Here is a 16,276-nt window from a genome sequence, read left to right on the forward strand (position 1 = left end):
TCCTACTGTTATAAAGGACCTGACCACGATTAATAACATAATTAAAGCATGGCATAAATTCTGTAACCTAATCTGAGTGGATCACTCTTTAACCGAATATCTACCAATAAGTGGGAACGCAGAATTCCCTCCTAGTATTAACCAGAAAGAATTCAAGATATGGGAGGAAAAGGGCTTAAAGTTTGTTTATCAAATTTTCTCAGAGTCGGGTGGCATACGATCATATGAATCACTAATGCAGCAATTTGATCTTCCCAGAAATAATTTTTTTGCATACTTACAAATAAGACATTTTGCTCATAATAAGGGTAAGTGGATACCTCCTTTTCCGGATATAGATTCTGGCAATATAGTAGCTAGCTTTAAAGCACTAGAAAAGTGTAGGATCTCAATGGGCTGGAAAGAATCACATATGAAATTGATGAATAATTATTATATTACTTCTTTTAAACTGGAAAAAATGTACTCTTCACAAAAATATATCTGTCCCCGATGCTTCCACCGAAGAGCAGACACTCTGCATATGTTTAGCCAATGCCCAAAAATCTGTCAGTTTTGGAAAAGGGTTACATTCTGGTTTAATAAAATCTACAATACTAATATTGTCTTAGAGCCAGAAGATATTATTTTCCTTAAAACGCAGAATGATAATCAATCTTTGCATAAGAATATTCTGAATACAATAATTCTTTTAGTTAGACATCTCACATTGAGGTTCTGGAAAGGGAAAGCAGCACCAAGATTCTCACTTTTTATTAGAGAAGTTCAAAATCAAATAATATTCAAATCTCTCCACTTACAATTGTCAGGCAATTTTTTTTAAAAAAAAGTTCCTAATGGGATGGCTCCCAATAATTAAAACCTACCCTCTACAAATTCAAAAACGTATCCTAGCTCCATTTTTTTTAATTCAAATAGCTTTGCAGACTTAGTTTTACTAGATGTGTTTCCAGCTGAATGGGTTTCTCTATACAGAGAATTTTACTAGTCTGGATAGGGCAGAGGATTAAAGACCCAATAATTTGTTTTAGAGCTTTGTGACACCACGAAAGGGGGATGCATGGGTGGGGGGTACACGCTCTCGGGCAAGAGGTTTTTTTTTTGTTTTGTTTTTTCTTCTCCCCTCTCTTTGCTGATTTATTCTTAATTTAATGTAAGAAAATAGACAATTTGTAAGCTCAAAATAAGGAAAAAAACTTTTGTTAAGATAGTGCAAACAGATAATTTGCTAAATGAATCTTTTGTTTACAAAATATATGTCTTTCCAAAATTATCATGGTATTTAAAACAGATTATATGTTATGATTTTTTTTCGAATGTGATGTACCAATGAAAAGTATATTTTGTACTGTTAAAAGACACCAAAACAGTATATGTTGTTGCAATATAATTACTCGCTATAAATAAATAAAAAATATATACTGTATGTTAAAAAAAAAAAGATGAGTATAGAGTAGTAGCCTTTGTTTTTAGCAGAAAGGAGATCGTTAGTAACCTTGGTGAGGGCAGTCTCAGTTGAGTGTTGGGGACGGAAGCCAGATTGCAGGGGGTCGAGCAGTGAGTTGGAGGACAGGAAGTGGGTTAGACGATCGAAAACTAGTTTTTCAAGGATTTTTGAAGCTAGCGGGAGCAGTGATATGGGGCGGTAGTTCGCAGAAGAGTTAGGGTCAAGGGAGGGGTTTTTGAGGATGGGGGTGACCTTTGCATGCTTGAAGGAGGCAGGGAATGAGCCAGTAGAAAGGGATAGGTTCAATATGTGGGTAAGAGCCGGAGTGAGGGTGTTAGACAGAGAAGGTATTAGATGCAAAGGAATAGGGTCAAGTGGGCAGGTAGTGAGGAAGACAATAGGGAAGCCACTTCACTCTCAGTGGTTGGGAGGAGGATGCAGAGAGTGGCAGAGGGGGGTGACTGGGAGTGAAGTTGGGAGATTGCAGGCTTGTGTTGGGATGTTTCTTCGGATGGTAAGGGTTTTATTGAAAAAGTAGTCAGCCAGGTCTTGAGCACTGAACGCAGATGAGGGGGGTGGTGCAGGTGGGTAGAGAAGAGAGTTGAAAATGGAGAAGAGTCTTTTAGGGTTTGAGGAGTAAGTGGATATAAGGGAAGAGAAGTAGGTTTGCTTAGCTAAGTGAAGGGCGTGTTTTCTGGGAGTGCCAGGGCTGGAGCTGAAAACGTGGGGCTTTGCGAAGTTGGGGTGGAGCGAGGGTGTCAAGTGCAGAGGAGAGAGTATTGTTGTAGTGGGTAATGGCAAGGTCAGGGCAGGATATCGTGGAAGCGTGGGGAAGGCGTATTTGAATAAGGTTGGAGAGTTGGGGAGAGTCAACAGTCTGCAGATTTCTACAGGTGCGGGGGCGAGGGGGGGGGGGGAGTAGGTTTAGCCTGTATATTAAGATTTAAAGGTGAGCAGATGGTGGTCTGAGATGGGAAATGGATGACAGTCAACATCTGGGAGAGAGCAGAGATAGGAGAAAACCAGATCAATAGAGTGTCCGTCGCGGAGGGTAGGGAATAGGGTGGATTGTAATAGGCCGAAGGAGTTCGTGAGTGAGAGAGGTTTAGAGGCAACAGGGGCAGATGGGTTGTCAATGGGGATGTTGAAGTCCCCCCAGAATTAGAGTAGGTGTATTTGTAGAGAGAAAGTAAGGAAGCCAGGCAGCAAAGTTGTCAAGGAATTGGGAGGTTGGTCCAGGGGGGCGATAGATAACTGCCACTCTAATAGAGAGAGGGGGGAGAACAGGCGAATGCGGTGGACTTCAAAGGAAGAAAAGGAGAGAGATGGAAATGGAGATAGGTACTGATAGGAGCAGGAGGGGGAGAGTAAGATGCCAACACCGCCACCGTGTCTCTCACATGGCCTAGGTGTGTGGCTAAAGTGAAGACTACCATGTGTGAGAGCAGCAATGGAAGCAGTGTCAGAGGAAGATAGCCAGGTTTCAGTAATTGCTAAAAGGTTGAAAGCGTTGGAAACAGAGTGAGCATTCCAGAGGGCACAAGAAAAGGGAGAGCATAAGCGCCGTGGGTTAATAGAGATGAGATTGTTGGTATTGCGTGACCTAGGGTTTTTGCAGTGGGAGACAGAGCGAGAGTGTAAAAGTGTGGTGATTGCTGCAGGGCCAGGTTTAGGAGAGACATCACCAGCAGCAAGCAGAAGTAGCAGTGAGAGTGACAGAAGGTGAGAGTGAGATTGTGGGAGCGCGTATGACTAGACACAGGAGAGTTAGAGGGGGCAGCGTTTCTAAGGAAACAGAGTAGTTCATGAGAGGACAGCATAGGGGATGAGATAAGGGAGGATGAGATATGGATAGTGTGGGGGGGGTTGTTATGGGAACATGCAGTGAGTTTTAGGAGAATGGCAGACAGAGAGAGCAGAAAATACATAGAGAGCATTGTGTAGGTGTATAGTTAGTAAGTTTTACCTGTTAGTGGGACTGCAATTTTCACCTCCAGTTTCTAACTTTTTTTATTGGACTAACTATACATTTATAAGTTGACAAGCTTTCGGAAGAGTTGTCAACTTATAAATGTATAGTTAGTCCAATAAAAAAAAAGTATCATTGCTCAATGCAATACTCTTGTTATTTTGAGATAGATATATATATATATATATATATATATATATATATATATATATATATATATATAATATAGTGTGTGCGTGTGTGTGTGTGTGTGTGTATATATATATATATATATATATATATATATATATATATATATATATATTAAATGAACACACCACTTGGATATAATTAGACAATTTGACATTGTTAAAATGGTTGTTGCACAAATTATCATTAATGTACATTAAACAATGCAATTAATTTGTGCATGTTATAATATGCCCCCACTTGGCTACTTCCTAATGCCACCAGGCTGACAAATATGCTATGCTATGGAGAACACTGTATAAATATATATATATATATATTATTATTATTATCATTTATTTGTATAGCGCCGCCAAATTCCGTAGCGCTGGGTACAATGATGGGGGTATACAATTACAAAGATCTGTTATACAATACAAAACATAACAAGACTAAACAAATCTAGCACAGGAGGAAGAGGGCCCTGCTCCGGAGAGCTCACAGTCTATAGGTTTAGGGTGCAGAGACATAAGGTTGGGGTAGCTTGTTACATTGGTTGTATTTGCAGCAGTGAGTCAGGCAGTTCATGTACATGTATTAGCTTGGTTCGGATGCGGGATGGAGGAGAGATGGTAAGCCTGTCTGAATAGGTGGGTTTTCAAGGATCTTCTGAAGCTATACAAGGTTGGAGACAGTCTGATGGAGCGGGGTAGAGAGTTCCAGAGGACAGGAGCAGCACGTGCAAAGTCTTGGAGGCGGGAGTGGGATGTAGAGATAACAGGAGTGAAGAGACGTAGGTCAGAGTTTGATCGAAGAGGACGGGATGGGGAGTATTTCACGATGAGAGAGGAGATATAGTTGGGAGTTAGACTGTTGAGTGCTTTGTATGTTAGGGCTAATACTTTAAATTGTATTCTGGAGTGTATGGGGAGCCAGTGTAGAGACTGTATGTATATATATATATATATATATATATATATATATATATATATATATATATATATATATATATACATATATATATATATACACATATATATACATATATATACATATATATATATATATATATATATATATATATATATATATACACACACAAACACACACACACATTATATATATATATATATATATATATATATATATATATATACACACACATATATACACATACACACACTATATATATATATATATATATATATATACATATATATATATATACATACACACACACACACACATACACACGTTATAATATATATATATATATATATATATATATATATATATAATATAACATAACATAACAATAATAATAAAATGCTTGTGTAATTGTTTTCAAGCATTTTCTGTATTTCTCTAAACAATACAATAAGAAGTCTGACAAACACTGGTTACCTTGATATGGCACCACCAGTGACTTCACGCAGGAGACGACAATGATGAGGAACAAACTCTAGAAGTTTATTATACATGACTTGGAGTCCATTAGGGTGAGACTGTACATACTGTTCAACTATCACCTGCAGGGAATAAAAAAAAACAAAAAAAAAAACATAATTTATGCTTACCTGATAAATTTATTTCTCTTGTAGTGTATCCAGTCCACGGATCATCCATTACTTATGGGATATTCTCCTTCCCAACAGGAAGTTGCAAGAGGATCACCCACAGCAGAGCTGCTATATAGCTCCTCCCCTAACTGTCATATCCAGTCATTCGACCGAAAACAAACAGAGAAAGGAGAAACCATAGGGTGCAGTGGTGACTGTAGTTTAATTAAAATTTAGACCTGCCTTAAAAGGACAGGGCGGGCCGTGAACTGGATACACTACAAGAGAAATAAATTTATCAGGTAAGCATAAATTATGTTTTCTCTTGTTAAGTGTATCCAGTCCACGGATCATCCATTACTTATGGGATACCAATACCAAAGCTAAAGTACACGGATGATGGGAGGGACAAGGCAGGATTAAGCGGAAGGAACCACTGCCTGAAGAACCTTTCTCCCAAAAACAGCCTCCGAAGAAGCAAAAGTATCAAATTTGTAAAATTTGGAAAAAGTGTGAAGCGAAGACCAAGTCGCGGCCTTGCAAATCTGTTCAACAGAGGCCTCATTTTTAAAGGCCCAGGTGGAAGCCACTGCTCTAGTAGAATGAGCTGTAATCCTTTCAGGGGGCTGCTGTCCAGCAGTCTCAGAGGCTAGGCGTATTATGCTCCGAAGCCAAAAGGAAAGAGAGGTTGCCGAAGCTTTTTGAACTCTCCTCTGTCCAGAGTAAACGACAAACAGGGTAGATGTTTGACGAAAATCTTTAGTAGCTTGTAAGTAAAACTTCAAGGCACGGACTACGTCCAGATTATGTAAAAGACGTTCCTTCTTTGAAGAAGGATTAGGACACAATGATGGAACAACAATCTCTTGATTGATATTCTTGTTAGAAACCACCTTAGGTAAAAACCCAGGTTTGGTACACAGGACTACCTTATCTGCATGAAAAATCAGATAAGGAGAATCACATTGTAAGGCAGATAGCTCAGAGACTCTCCGAGCCGAGGAAATAGCCATCAAAAACAGAACTTTCCAAGATAAAAGTTTAATATCAATGGAATGAAGGGGTTCCTACGGAACTCCTTGAAGAACTTTAAGAACCAAGTTTAAGCTCCACGGGGGAGCAACAGGTTTAAACACAGGCTTAATTCTAACCAAAGCCTGGCAAAATGCCTGGACGTCTGGAACCTCTGCCAGACGCTTGTGCAAAAGAATAGACAGAGCAGAAATCTGTCCCTTTAAGGAACTAGCTGATAATCCTTTGTCCAAGCCCTCTTGGAGAAAAGACAATATTCTAGGAATCCTAACCTTACTCCATGAGTAATTCTTGGATTCACACCAATAAAGATATTTACTCCATATCTTGTGGTAGATTTTCCTGGTAACAGGCTTTCGTGCCTGTATTAAAGTATCAATGACTGACTCGGAGAAGCCACGCTTTGATAGAATCAAGCGTGCAATCTCCATGCAGTCAGTCTCAGAGAAATTAGATTTGGATGATTGAAAGGACCTTGTATCAGAAGGTCCTGTCTTAGAGGCAGAGTCCATGGTGGAAAGGATGACATGTCCACTAGGTCTGCATACCAAGTCCTGCGTGGCCACGCAGGTGCTATCAGAATCACCGATGCTCTCTCCTGTTTGATTTTGGCAATCAGTCGAGGGAGCAGAGGAAACGGTGGAAATACATAAGCCAGGTTGAAGAACCAAGGCGCTGCTAGAGCATCTATCAGTGCCGCTTCTGGGTCCCTGGACCTGGATCTGTAACAAGGAAGCTTGGCGTTCTGGCGAGACGTCATGAGATCCAACTCTGGTTTGCCCCAATGATGAATCAACTGAGCAAACACCTCCGGATGGAGTTCCCACTCCCCCGGATGGAAAGTCTGACGACTTAGAAAATCCGCCTCCCAGTTCTCCATGCCTGGGATATGGATTGCTGACAGGTGGCAAGAGTGGTACTCTGCCCAGCGAATTATATTTGAGACTTCTAACATCGCTAGGGAACTCCTGGTTCCCCCTTGATGGTTGATGTAAGCCACAGTCGTGATGTTGTCCGACTGAAATCTGATGAACCTCAGTGTTGCTAACTGAGGCCAAGCCAGAAGAGCATTGAATATCGCTCTTAACTCCAGAATATTTATTGGAAGGAGTTTCTCCTCCTGAGTCCACGATCCCTGTGCCTTCAGGGAATTCCAGACTGCACCCCAACCTAGAAGGCTGGCATCTGTTGTTACAATTGTCCAATCTGGCCTGCGAAAGGTCATACCCTTGGACAGGTGTACCCGAGAAAACCACCAGAGAAGAGAATCTCTGGTCTCTTGATCCAGATTTAGCAGAGGGGACAAATCTGTGTAATCCCCATTCCACTGACTCAGCATGCATAATTGCAGCGGTCTGAGATGAAGGCGCGCAAATGGCACTATGTCCATTGCCGCTACCATTAAGCCGATTACCTCCATACACTGAGCTACCGAAGGGCGCGGAATGGAGTGAAGAACACGGCAAGCATTTAGAAGTTTTGATAACCTGGACTCCGTCAGGTAAATTTTCATTTCTACAGAATCTATAAGAGTCCCTAAGAAGGAGACTCTTGTGAGTGGGGATAGAGAACTCTTTTCCTCGTTCACTTTCCACCCGTGCGACCTCAGAAATGCCAGAACTATCTCTGTATGAGACTTTGCAACTTGAAAGCTTGACGCCTGTATCAGGATGTCGTCTAGACACGGAGCCACCGCTATGCCTCGCGGTCTTAGAACCGCCAGAAGTGAGCCTAGAACCTTTGTAAAGATTCTCGGGGCTGTAGCCAACCCGAAGGGAAGAGCTACAAATTGGTAATGCCTGTCTAGAAAGGCAAACCTTAGAAACCGATGATGATCTTTGTGAATCGGTATGTGAAGGTAGGCATCCTTTAAGTCCACTGTGGTCATGTACTGACCTTCTTGGATCATGGGTAGGATGGTCCGAATAGTTTCCATTTTGAAAGATGGAACTCTGAGGAATTTGTTTAAGATCTTTAGATCCAAAATTGGTCTGAAGGTTCCCTCTTTTTTGGGAACCACAAACAGATTCGAATAAAAACCCTGTCCTTGTTCCGTCCGCGGAACTGGATGGATCACTCCCATAACTAGAAGGTCTTGCACACAGCGTAGGAATGCCTCTTTCTTTATCTGATTTGCAGATAGCCTTGAAAGATGAAATCTCCCTTGTGGAGGGGAAGCTTTGAAGTCCAGAAGATATCCCTGAGATATGATCTCCAACGTCCAGGGATCCTGAACATCTCTTGCCCACGCCTGGGCGAAGAGAGAAAGTCTGCCCCCTACTAGATCCATCGCCGGATAGGGGGCCGTTCCTTCATGCTGTCTTAAAGGCAGCAGCAGGCTTTCTGGCCTGCTTGCCTTTGTTCCAGGACTGGTTACGTTTCCAGGCCTGCTTAGATTGAGCAAAAGTTCCCTCTTGTTTTGAAGCGGAGGAAGTTGATGCTGCACCTGCCTTGAAATTTCGACAGGCACGAAAATTAGACCGTTTGGCCTTTGCTTTGGCCCTGTACTGAGGAAGGGTGTGACCCTTACCTCCAGTAATGTCAGCAATAATTTCCTTCAAACCAGGCCCGAATAAGGTCTGCCCCTTGAAAGGAATGTTGAGTAATTTAGACTTCGAAGTCACGTCAGCTGACCAGGATTTAAGCCATAGCGCCCTACGCGCTTGGATGGCGAATCCGGAATTCTTAGCCGTTAGTTTAGTCAAATGAACTATGGCATCAGAAACAAATGAGTTAGCTAGCTTAAGTGTTCTAAGCTTGTCAATAATTTCAGTCAATGGAGCTGTATGGATGGCCTCTTCCAGGGCCTCAAACCAGAATGCCGCCGCGGCCGTGACAGGCGCAATGCATGCAAGGGGCTGTAAAATAAAACCTTGTTGAATAAACATTTTCTTAAGGTAACCCTCCAATTTTTTATCCATTGGATCTGAAAAAGCACAACTGTCCTCAACCGGGATAGTAGTACGCTTTGCTAAAGTAGAAACTGCTCCCTCCACCTTAGGGACCGTCTGCCATAAGTCCCGTGTAGTGGCGTCTATTGGAAACATTTTTCTAAATATAGGAGGTGGGGAAAAAGGCACACCCGGTCTATCCCCCTCCTTGCTAATAATTTCTGTAAGCCTTTTAGGTATAGGAAAAACATCAGTACACACCGGTACCGCATAGTATTTATCCAGCGTACACAATTTCTCTGGTACTGCAACTGTGTTACAGTCATTCAGAGCAGCTAATACCTCCCCAAGCAACACACGGAGGTTCTCAAGCTTAAATTTAAAATTAGAAATCTCTGAATCAGGATTCCCCGAATCAGAGATGTCACCCACAGACTGAAGCTCTCCGTCCTCATGATCTGCATATTGTGACGCAGTATCAGACATGGCCCTTACAGCATCTGCGCGCTCTGTATTTCTCCTAACCCCAGAGCAATCGCGCTTGCCTCTTAATTCAGGCAACCTGGATAATACCTCTGACAGGGTATTATTCATGATTGCAGCCATGTCCTGCAAGGTAATCGCTATGGGCGTCCCTGATGTAATTGGCGCCATATTAGCGTGCATCCCCTGAGCGGGAGGCAAAGGGTCTGACACGTGGGGAGAGTTAGTCGGCATAACTTCCCCCTCGTCAGAATCTTCTGGTGATATTTCTTTTATATTTAAAGACTGATCTTTACTGTTTAAGGTGAAATCAATACATTTAGTACACATTCTCCTATGGGGCTCCACCATGGCTTTCAAACATAACGAACAAGTAGTTTCCTCTGTGTCAGACATGTTTAAACAGACTAGCAATGAGACTAGCAAGCTTGGAAAACACTTTAAACAAGTTTACAAGCAATATAAAAAAACGTTACTGCACCTTTAAGAAACACAAATTTTGTCAAAATTTGAAATAACAGTGAAAAAAGGCAGTTACACTAACGAAATGTTTACAGTGTATGTAACAAGTTAGCAGAGCATTGCACCCACTTGCAAATGGATGATTAACCCCTTAATACCCAAAAAATAATAAAAGACAAAAACGTTTTTTTTTTTTTTTTGTTTGTTTTTTCAAACAGTCACAACAACTGCCACAGCTCTACTGTGGCTTTTTACCTCCCTCAAAAACGACTTTGAAGCCTTTTGAGCCCTCCAGAGATGTCCTGGATCATGCAGGAAGAAGCTGGATGTCTGTGTCTGTAATTTTTGCTGCACAAAAAAAACCCCTCCCACTCATATTACAACAGTGGAAAGCCTAAGGAAACTGTTTCTAGGCCAAATTCAAGCCAGCCATGTGGAAAAAAACTAGGCCCCAATAAGTTTTATCACCAAATACATATAAAAACGATTAAACATGCCAGCAAACGTTTTATATTACATTTTTATAAGAGTATGCATCTCTATTAATAAGCCTGATACCAGTCGCTATAACTGCATTTAAGGCTTTACTTACATTAGTTCGGTATCAGCAGCATTTTCTAGCAAATTCCATCCCTAGAAAAATATTAATTGCACATACCTTATTGCAGGAAAACCTGCACGCCATTCCCTCTCTGAAGTTACCTCAACTCTCAGATTATGTGAGAACAGCCATGGATCTTAGTTACTTCTGCTAAGATCATAGAAAACGCAGGCAGATTCTTCTTCTAAATACTGCCTGAGATAAACAGTACACTCCGGCACCATTTAAAAATAACAAACTTTTGATTGAAGAATAAACTAAGTATAAAACACCACACTCCTCTTACGACCTCCATCTTGGTTGAGGCTTGCAAGAGAATGACTGGATATGACAGTTAGGGGAGGAGCTATATAGCAGCTCTGCTGTGGGTGATCCTCTTGCAACTTCCTGTTGGGAAGGAGAATATCCCATAAGTAATGGATGATCCGTGGACTGGATACACTTAACAAGAGAAAAGGTGATACTCCTATCTCAAACACAGTTTATTACATAACATGAAACTGAAAGAAGATAGAAATCATTACATTTCAACCTCAACCTCTACAGTGTAATACATGACATTCAAACATTTGTTAAGCAAATGATAACAGCTACCCTTATTATCTATTCAAACAATCAATAGGATTCTTAGCTTAACCGTGTTATATTATCCATTAAACCTATAGTCACTATCTCTATAGTAAGGTAGTAGTAGGCAAAATTAACTGATTAAAAGGGACATAAACCACAACATTTTCTTTCATGATTCAGATAGAAAATAAAATTTTAAAACAACTTTCTAATTTACTTCTATTATCACATTGTCTGTGTTTTCTTGTTATCCTTTGTTGAAAAGTAGGAAAGTAAAATCAGGAGAGTGCACGCTTCTCCAGCACTATATGGCAGCAGTTTTGCAGAAATGTCATACATTAGCAAGAGCACTAGATGGCAGCACTATTTCCTGTTATGTAGTGCTGCAGGCATGTGCACGCTACCTATCTAAAGATCTCTTCAACAAAGAATAACACAAGAACAAAGCAAATTTGATCATTGAAGTGAATTGGAAATTTGTTTTAAATTGTATGTTCTGTCTGTATCATGAAAGAACATTTTGGGCTTTCATGTCCTTTTAAGTCTTTGCAATTTGTATTTCCAAGTGCACAAAATGTATACTTATTGATTCATAATATCACAGCAGACTGACACTTGAATTGAGACAGAAGAAACAACAATATCAAGATACTTTAGAAGAAACCCTCCTCTGAGAATATGTAGAAGTCCTGATTTTTTTTTTTATCCAGATGAAAACAGAAATGGAAAGACAGATCTCTGTGTGTTGCACTATATTATATGAAAAAATCCGACTCAGAAAAGTACCGAATGCTGCTACCCACAACCATATTCACATATGCACTTACAATACAATACTTGTTTTGTTTTTCAAAGAAAATAAAATGTAAACCTCCCCATACTATACTTATGTGTCCTAAAAGAAGGATGCTTCAGTCACTTTTTGGCAGTCTCTCAAGCAGCACAGGGAGTACATTTTGCACTGAGCTCAAAGGCAGTAAACACAGTAGATTTGCATAATCAACAAATGCAAGATAACAAGACAATACAATAGCATTTACTCTGAATTTCAAATGAGCAGTAGATTTTTTTCTAACAAATTTCAAAGTTATGTATAGTTCCACTCCCCCTGTACCATGTGATAGCAATCAGCCAATCACAAATGCATATACGTATAGTCTGTGAATTCTTGCACACGCTCAGTAGGAGCTGGTGACTCAAAAAGTGTAAATATAAAAGACTGTGCACACTTTGTTTTAATGGAAGTAATTGGAAAGTTGTTTAAAATTACATGTTGTATCTGAATCATGAAAATTGAATTTGACCTGAGTGTCCCTTTAAGTGATACAGCATTTTATTGACTGCATTCAGCTGGCTTTTTTGTGTGTGCTAATTATAGAACAAAGAACTGGGTCAGCAAAATCTTTTGCAAGAAAGGTACAGAAAAGAGGAGGGTACAGCGAAATAAAATAAAATAAAACGCCATCTCTTTTTTTGGTGATCAATGCATTTAAAAAAAAAAAAAAAAAAATCGGAAACAAAGTCAAAGAATATAGTGTTTAAAACTTACCTCATCAATATACGGTTTTACCAGGACCTGACCAACCAAAGCCTCTGCATCTCTAGTTTTGTCAATTGTTGCATAAGTCCTTAAACAGTGACGTATTATATCAACTTTGGAAGTCTGAAGACCTTCTAATAGCAAACCTTCCAAAGACTGCTGAAGCATTGAGGTTATACCAGCAATACGCTACAAATAAATAAAAAAAACGTTATATTATCACCACTAACAAAAGTGAACAGAGACTAATAATTCCACTCGTAATACGGTATTTATTTTTCCACTTTATTTGTCCATTTAATGATTTTTTTTATTAATTAGTTCATTTAGAATTTTCCCAAAATATTTAACAACATAGAAAACAAATAAATATAGAAATGCTTTGAAATAATACAAAACAAAAGGTAGTAGAGTATTTCTTTTAAATGATAAACGTAAATGTCTGATAGTATTAAAAGGGACAGGAAACACATTTTTTTCTTTCATGATTCAGATAGCGCATGCAAATTTAAATAACTTTCCAATTTATTTTTTTAAATTGGTCTCTGCTCTTTGTAAATTATACCAAGGAAGGTTCGGAAACTGTTTATTGGTGATTGCTCATATATGCATATTGCCATTGGCTTTTCAGCTAACTGCCAGCAGTGGAGAATAATAGATTTTACATCAATTAAAGAACTACTATCAATTTTGTTTTTATCTAAAATAACTGTAGCTCCTCACAATTGGACCTTCTTGCTGAGGCGAAAGTTTAGGCAAGATTTGCCTCTCCTGCTGAGCAAGGACTTGTATCCAATAATCGTGGACTCTTAAAGTGAAAGTCAGGATTGACTATTGAAACAAATAAAGGGGACTTTCATTCATGAAGTATAAGATACTTCATATAGAAATCTCCTTTATTTGTTTCAATCGATCGCTGTTCTTAGCTGCTACGGCAGCCCAATGCTAAAAGAAATTTTGCCAAGAGGTGACGTTTTCACCTCTTAACCAATAGCCGTACCGTACAACCGGCTTGGCGCCCATGGGAGCCGGATTTACCGCACGGATATTGGCTAAGAGTTGAAAACATCACCTTTTAGCAAAAAAAAATCTTTATCCCTGGGATGTTGTAGCAGCTAAGAACAACGATCGGTTGAAACAAATAAAGGAGCTTTCCACATGAAGTATCTTATACTTCACGAATGAAAGTCCCCTTTATTTGTTTCAATAGTCAATCCTAGCGTTTGTAAAATGCTAGGATTGACTTTCACTTTAACCCTTTAAGTGCTAATGATCTGAGCCGTCAGAGTTTCTCACTCTGGTGCTAATGACGGCTCAGAGCCATCATGAGCACTCTCCCACCTTGAGGGAGATCTGGGGGCTCCTAACTGCTCCTACCCCATTGATCGTGCCTGTAGAGTGACAGGCATCGCAGGGGCTTCACGTGATGCGCAATGATGGGATGACGTCACTGCGCAACTTTATTTATACTTAACAATGTTAAGTATAGGAGCAGTGGGCATGCTGCTTAGAAGCCTGTATCTCAGGCATCTAAGCAGCTACAGAACCCCAAGACCCACTGTTGGAAAGGTAATCGCCTAACCTTTCTAACAGTGTAAGTCTTGGGGGTCTGTAAAAAAAAAAAAAAAAAGTTAAATTTTTTTTTCCAAAAATAAAAAAAAAAACCTTAGAAAAATATTAGCACCCAGGTGGGAAAGTGCTTAGCACACAAAGGGTTAAGAAAGAAAAGATATGTCACGGATACCAGACAGCTAAGGCTACCCCCCACCCCCCTACAACCTCACCCCTGTCATTTCTCAGTGGTTTTGGGCTCCTCAGAGCAACCATCATCTCTGGAGACTGTTTGTTTGCTTTGTGTTGGCTTGTTTTTGTGTTCAGAGAAGAGTTGGTTTATTACCAGGAAAACCCTCCTAGGCTGGCCGGGCTCCTGGAACTCGTGGTCGGCCGCCTCACAACGGAAAGCCGCCTAACCCCTCTCAGGCTGGCCAGGCTCCTGGAACTCCCGGTCGGCCACAAGACAGCAGAACATCCGCTACATTTACCCCTGGTCGCTCCAGCAGCTCTTTGCCCCGAGCTCCGCTCTTTTGGGGATTGGTAGCCCCTAGGGAGGACAAGAGCTGGGGTAATTATCGGAGGGGAGCTCCTTTGAGAACTGGGGGTTTTGGACACCCCTAACCCCATAACTTCAACAGACTGTAACTCCGGTTCCCGGTAACGAATCATGCTGATTTTTGGACTGTGGCATCTGGGGACCGATAGCTTGAAAATGACACCCCTGGATCACCCTAAAACCGCTACCCCTGTGTCCTGGGATTCTGTGTGACTGTGGCTGCTATGGAGGTGCCGGTCTGTCTGAAGGGGCGGGAATGGCGGGAAAATTGTGGGATTGTCCTTTGTGTTATCAAGATGAGCTGTGTGTATAAAAGGAGTGTATGTTTTACAATAAAATCAGTTCTTATTTCACCTGAATGCTAGTCTGTTTAGTTATTTGGGTGAGCTCCAGCTAAAATCACTTTCCTGGGCTACATAGCAGCCTGTTCCAGGCAAAGGAAGGACCCTCTGGCAGAGCTACCCAGTCGGGGTAGCTGGAGTCTGCCACAGGGTGGGATACTGAGTACTGGTGCTGTCGGGCATCAGGGGTGACTACAGGCTGTGGTCACTAGCCAGCTACATAGCTGCAGTCAGCAGGGAGGAAGCAAGACCCGCTTGGCGGAGCTACCCAGTAGGGGTATCCGGAGTATCCGTCACATTGGTGGCAGCGGTGGGTTCTGAACTGGACCAGCTGAGCTGCAGGAGCATTGTCCGCCGGCAACTATGGAGGGAGAGGCTTCAACAAGAAAAGGATTGTGATGGAAAGGTCCTCCCCACAGATGAGAGGTACTGGGTCCGGTGGGAATTGAGAGTGTTTTTCCTGGGAGAGCATCCCATGGAGGAATGGCTATCGGAACTAGATCGACTGGTTTGGGTAGAGATGTGGGTGGACAGCTATCGGGACCTCCGATGGCTCGCTATGCAAGTACGGCCATGGCTGGAGGATTGCTCCCCCACAGAGGGCTTTGGCTTCAGTGGCCCTGGGTTACTATTGGAAAAGTTGACAGAAGACCCAAAATTTGGGAGCGGGGCGGAACTGAGAGTAACGAACATTAGCCACTCCCGAGAGCAGCTGTTAGATCTCTCGGGGGTACCCTAGCTGGTATCCGATATGGTATCACTTATTGTCCAAGACTGGAAAAGGCATACAAGAGGCTGCTAGACCGAGTTCTGCAGCATGCCACAGAGTCTGCACGGAGCTGTGGTGCAGCACTCTGGGAATCATGGAGGTTGGCAACAGAGCATAAGCGACGACTAGCTGCTAGATACAGATCAGCAGCCTGGGCCCGAGCTTATAGACCTGGACAAAGGAGCCACGACAGCAGAAGCGCTGGCAACAGGGCAGAGAGCCGCCGGCCTCTGCCCAGCACCTGCAACAGCCCCAGGAAACCAGGGAGAGGAGGTAGGCGTCCTCCCTCCCCTTACAGAGAACCCCTTGCAGGGAGAGATGAATGTTGGTCTCT

At 41.5% G+C, this 16,276-nt stretch overlaps 1 protein-coding gene across 1 annotated transcript in view; it reads right to left on the reverse strand.

The window, feature by feature from the left end:
* The window catches only part of COG2 (component of oligomeric golgi complex 2), a 206,207-nt gene that overhangs the window by 160,064 nt on the left and 29,867 nt on the right, over positions 1–16,276 (reverse strand). Inside the window, exons 7-8 of the mRNA XM_053711176.1 lie at positions 12,732–12,911; positions 4,989–5,113 (exon numbers count right to left, since the gene is read on the reverse strand). Coding sequence (XP_053567151.1) covers positions 4,989–5,113; positions 12,732–12,911 — 305 coding nt within the window. The remainder of the gene's footprint in view (positions 1–4,988; positions 5,114–12,731; positions 12,912–16,276) is intronic.

This window comes from Bombina bombina, chromosome 4, assembly GCF_027579735.1.
Source record: "Bombina bombina isolate aBomBom1 chromosome 4, aBomBom1.pri, whole genome shotgun sequence".
In the NCBI taxonomy this organism is placed as follows: Eukaryota; Metazoa; Chordata; class Amphibia; order Anura; family Bombinatoridae; genus Bombina; species Bombina bombina.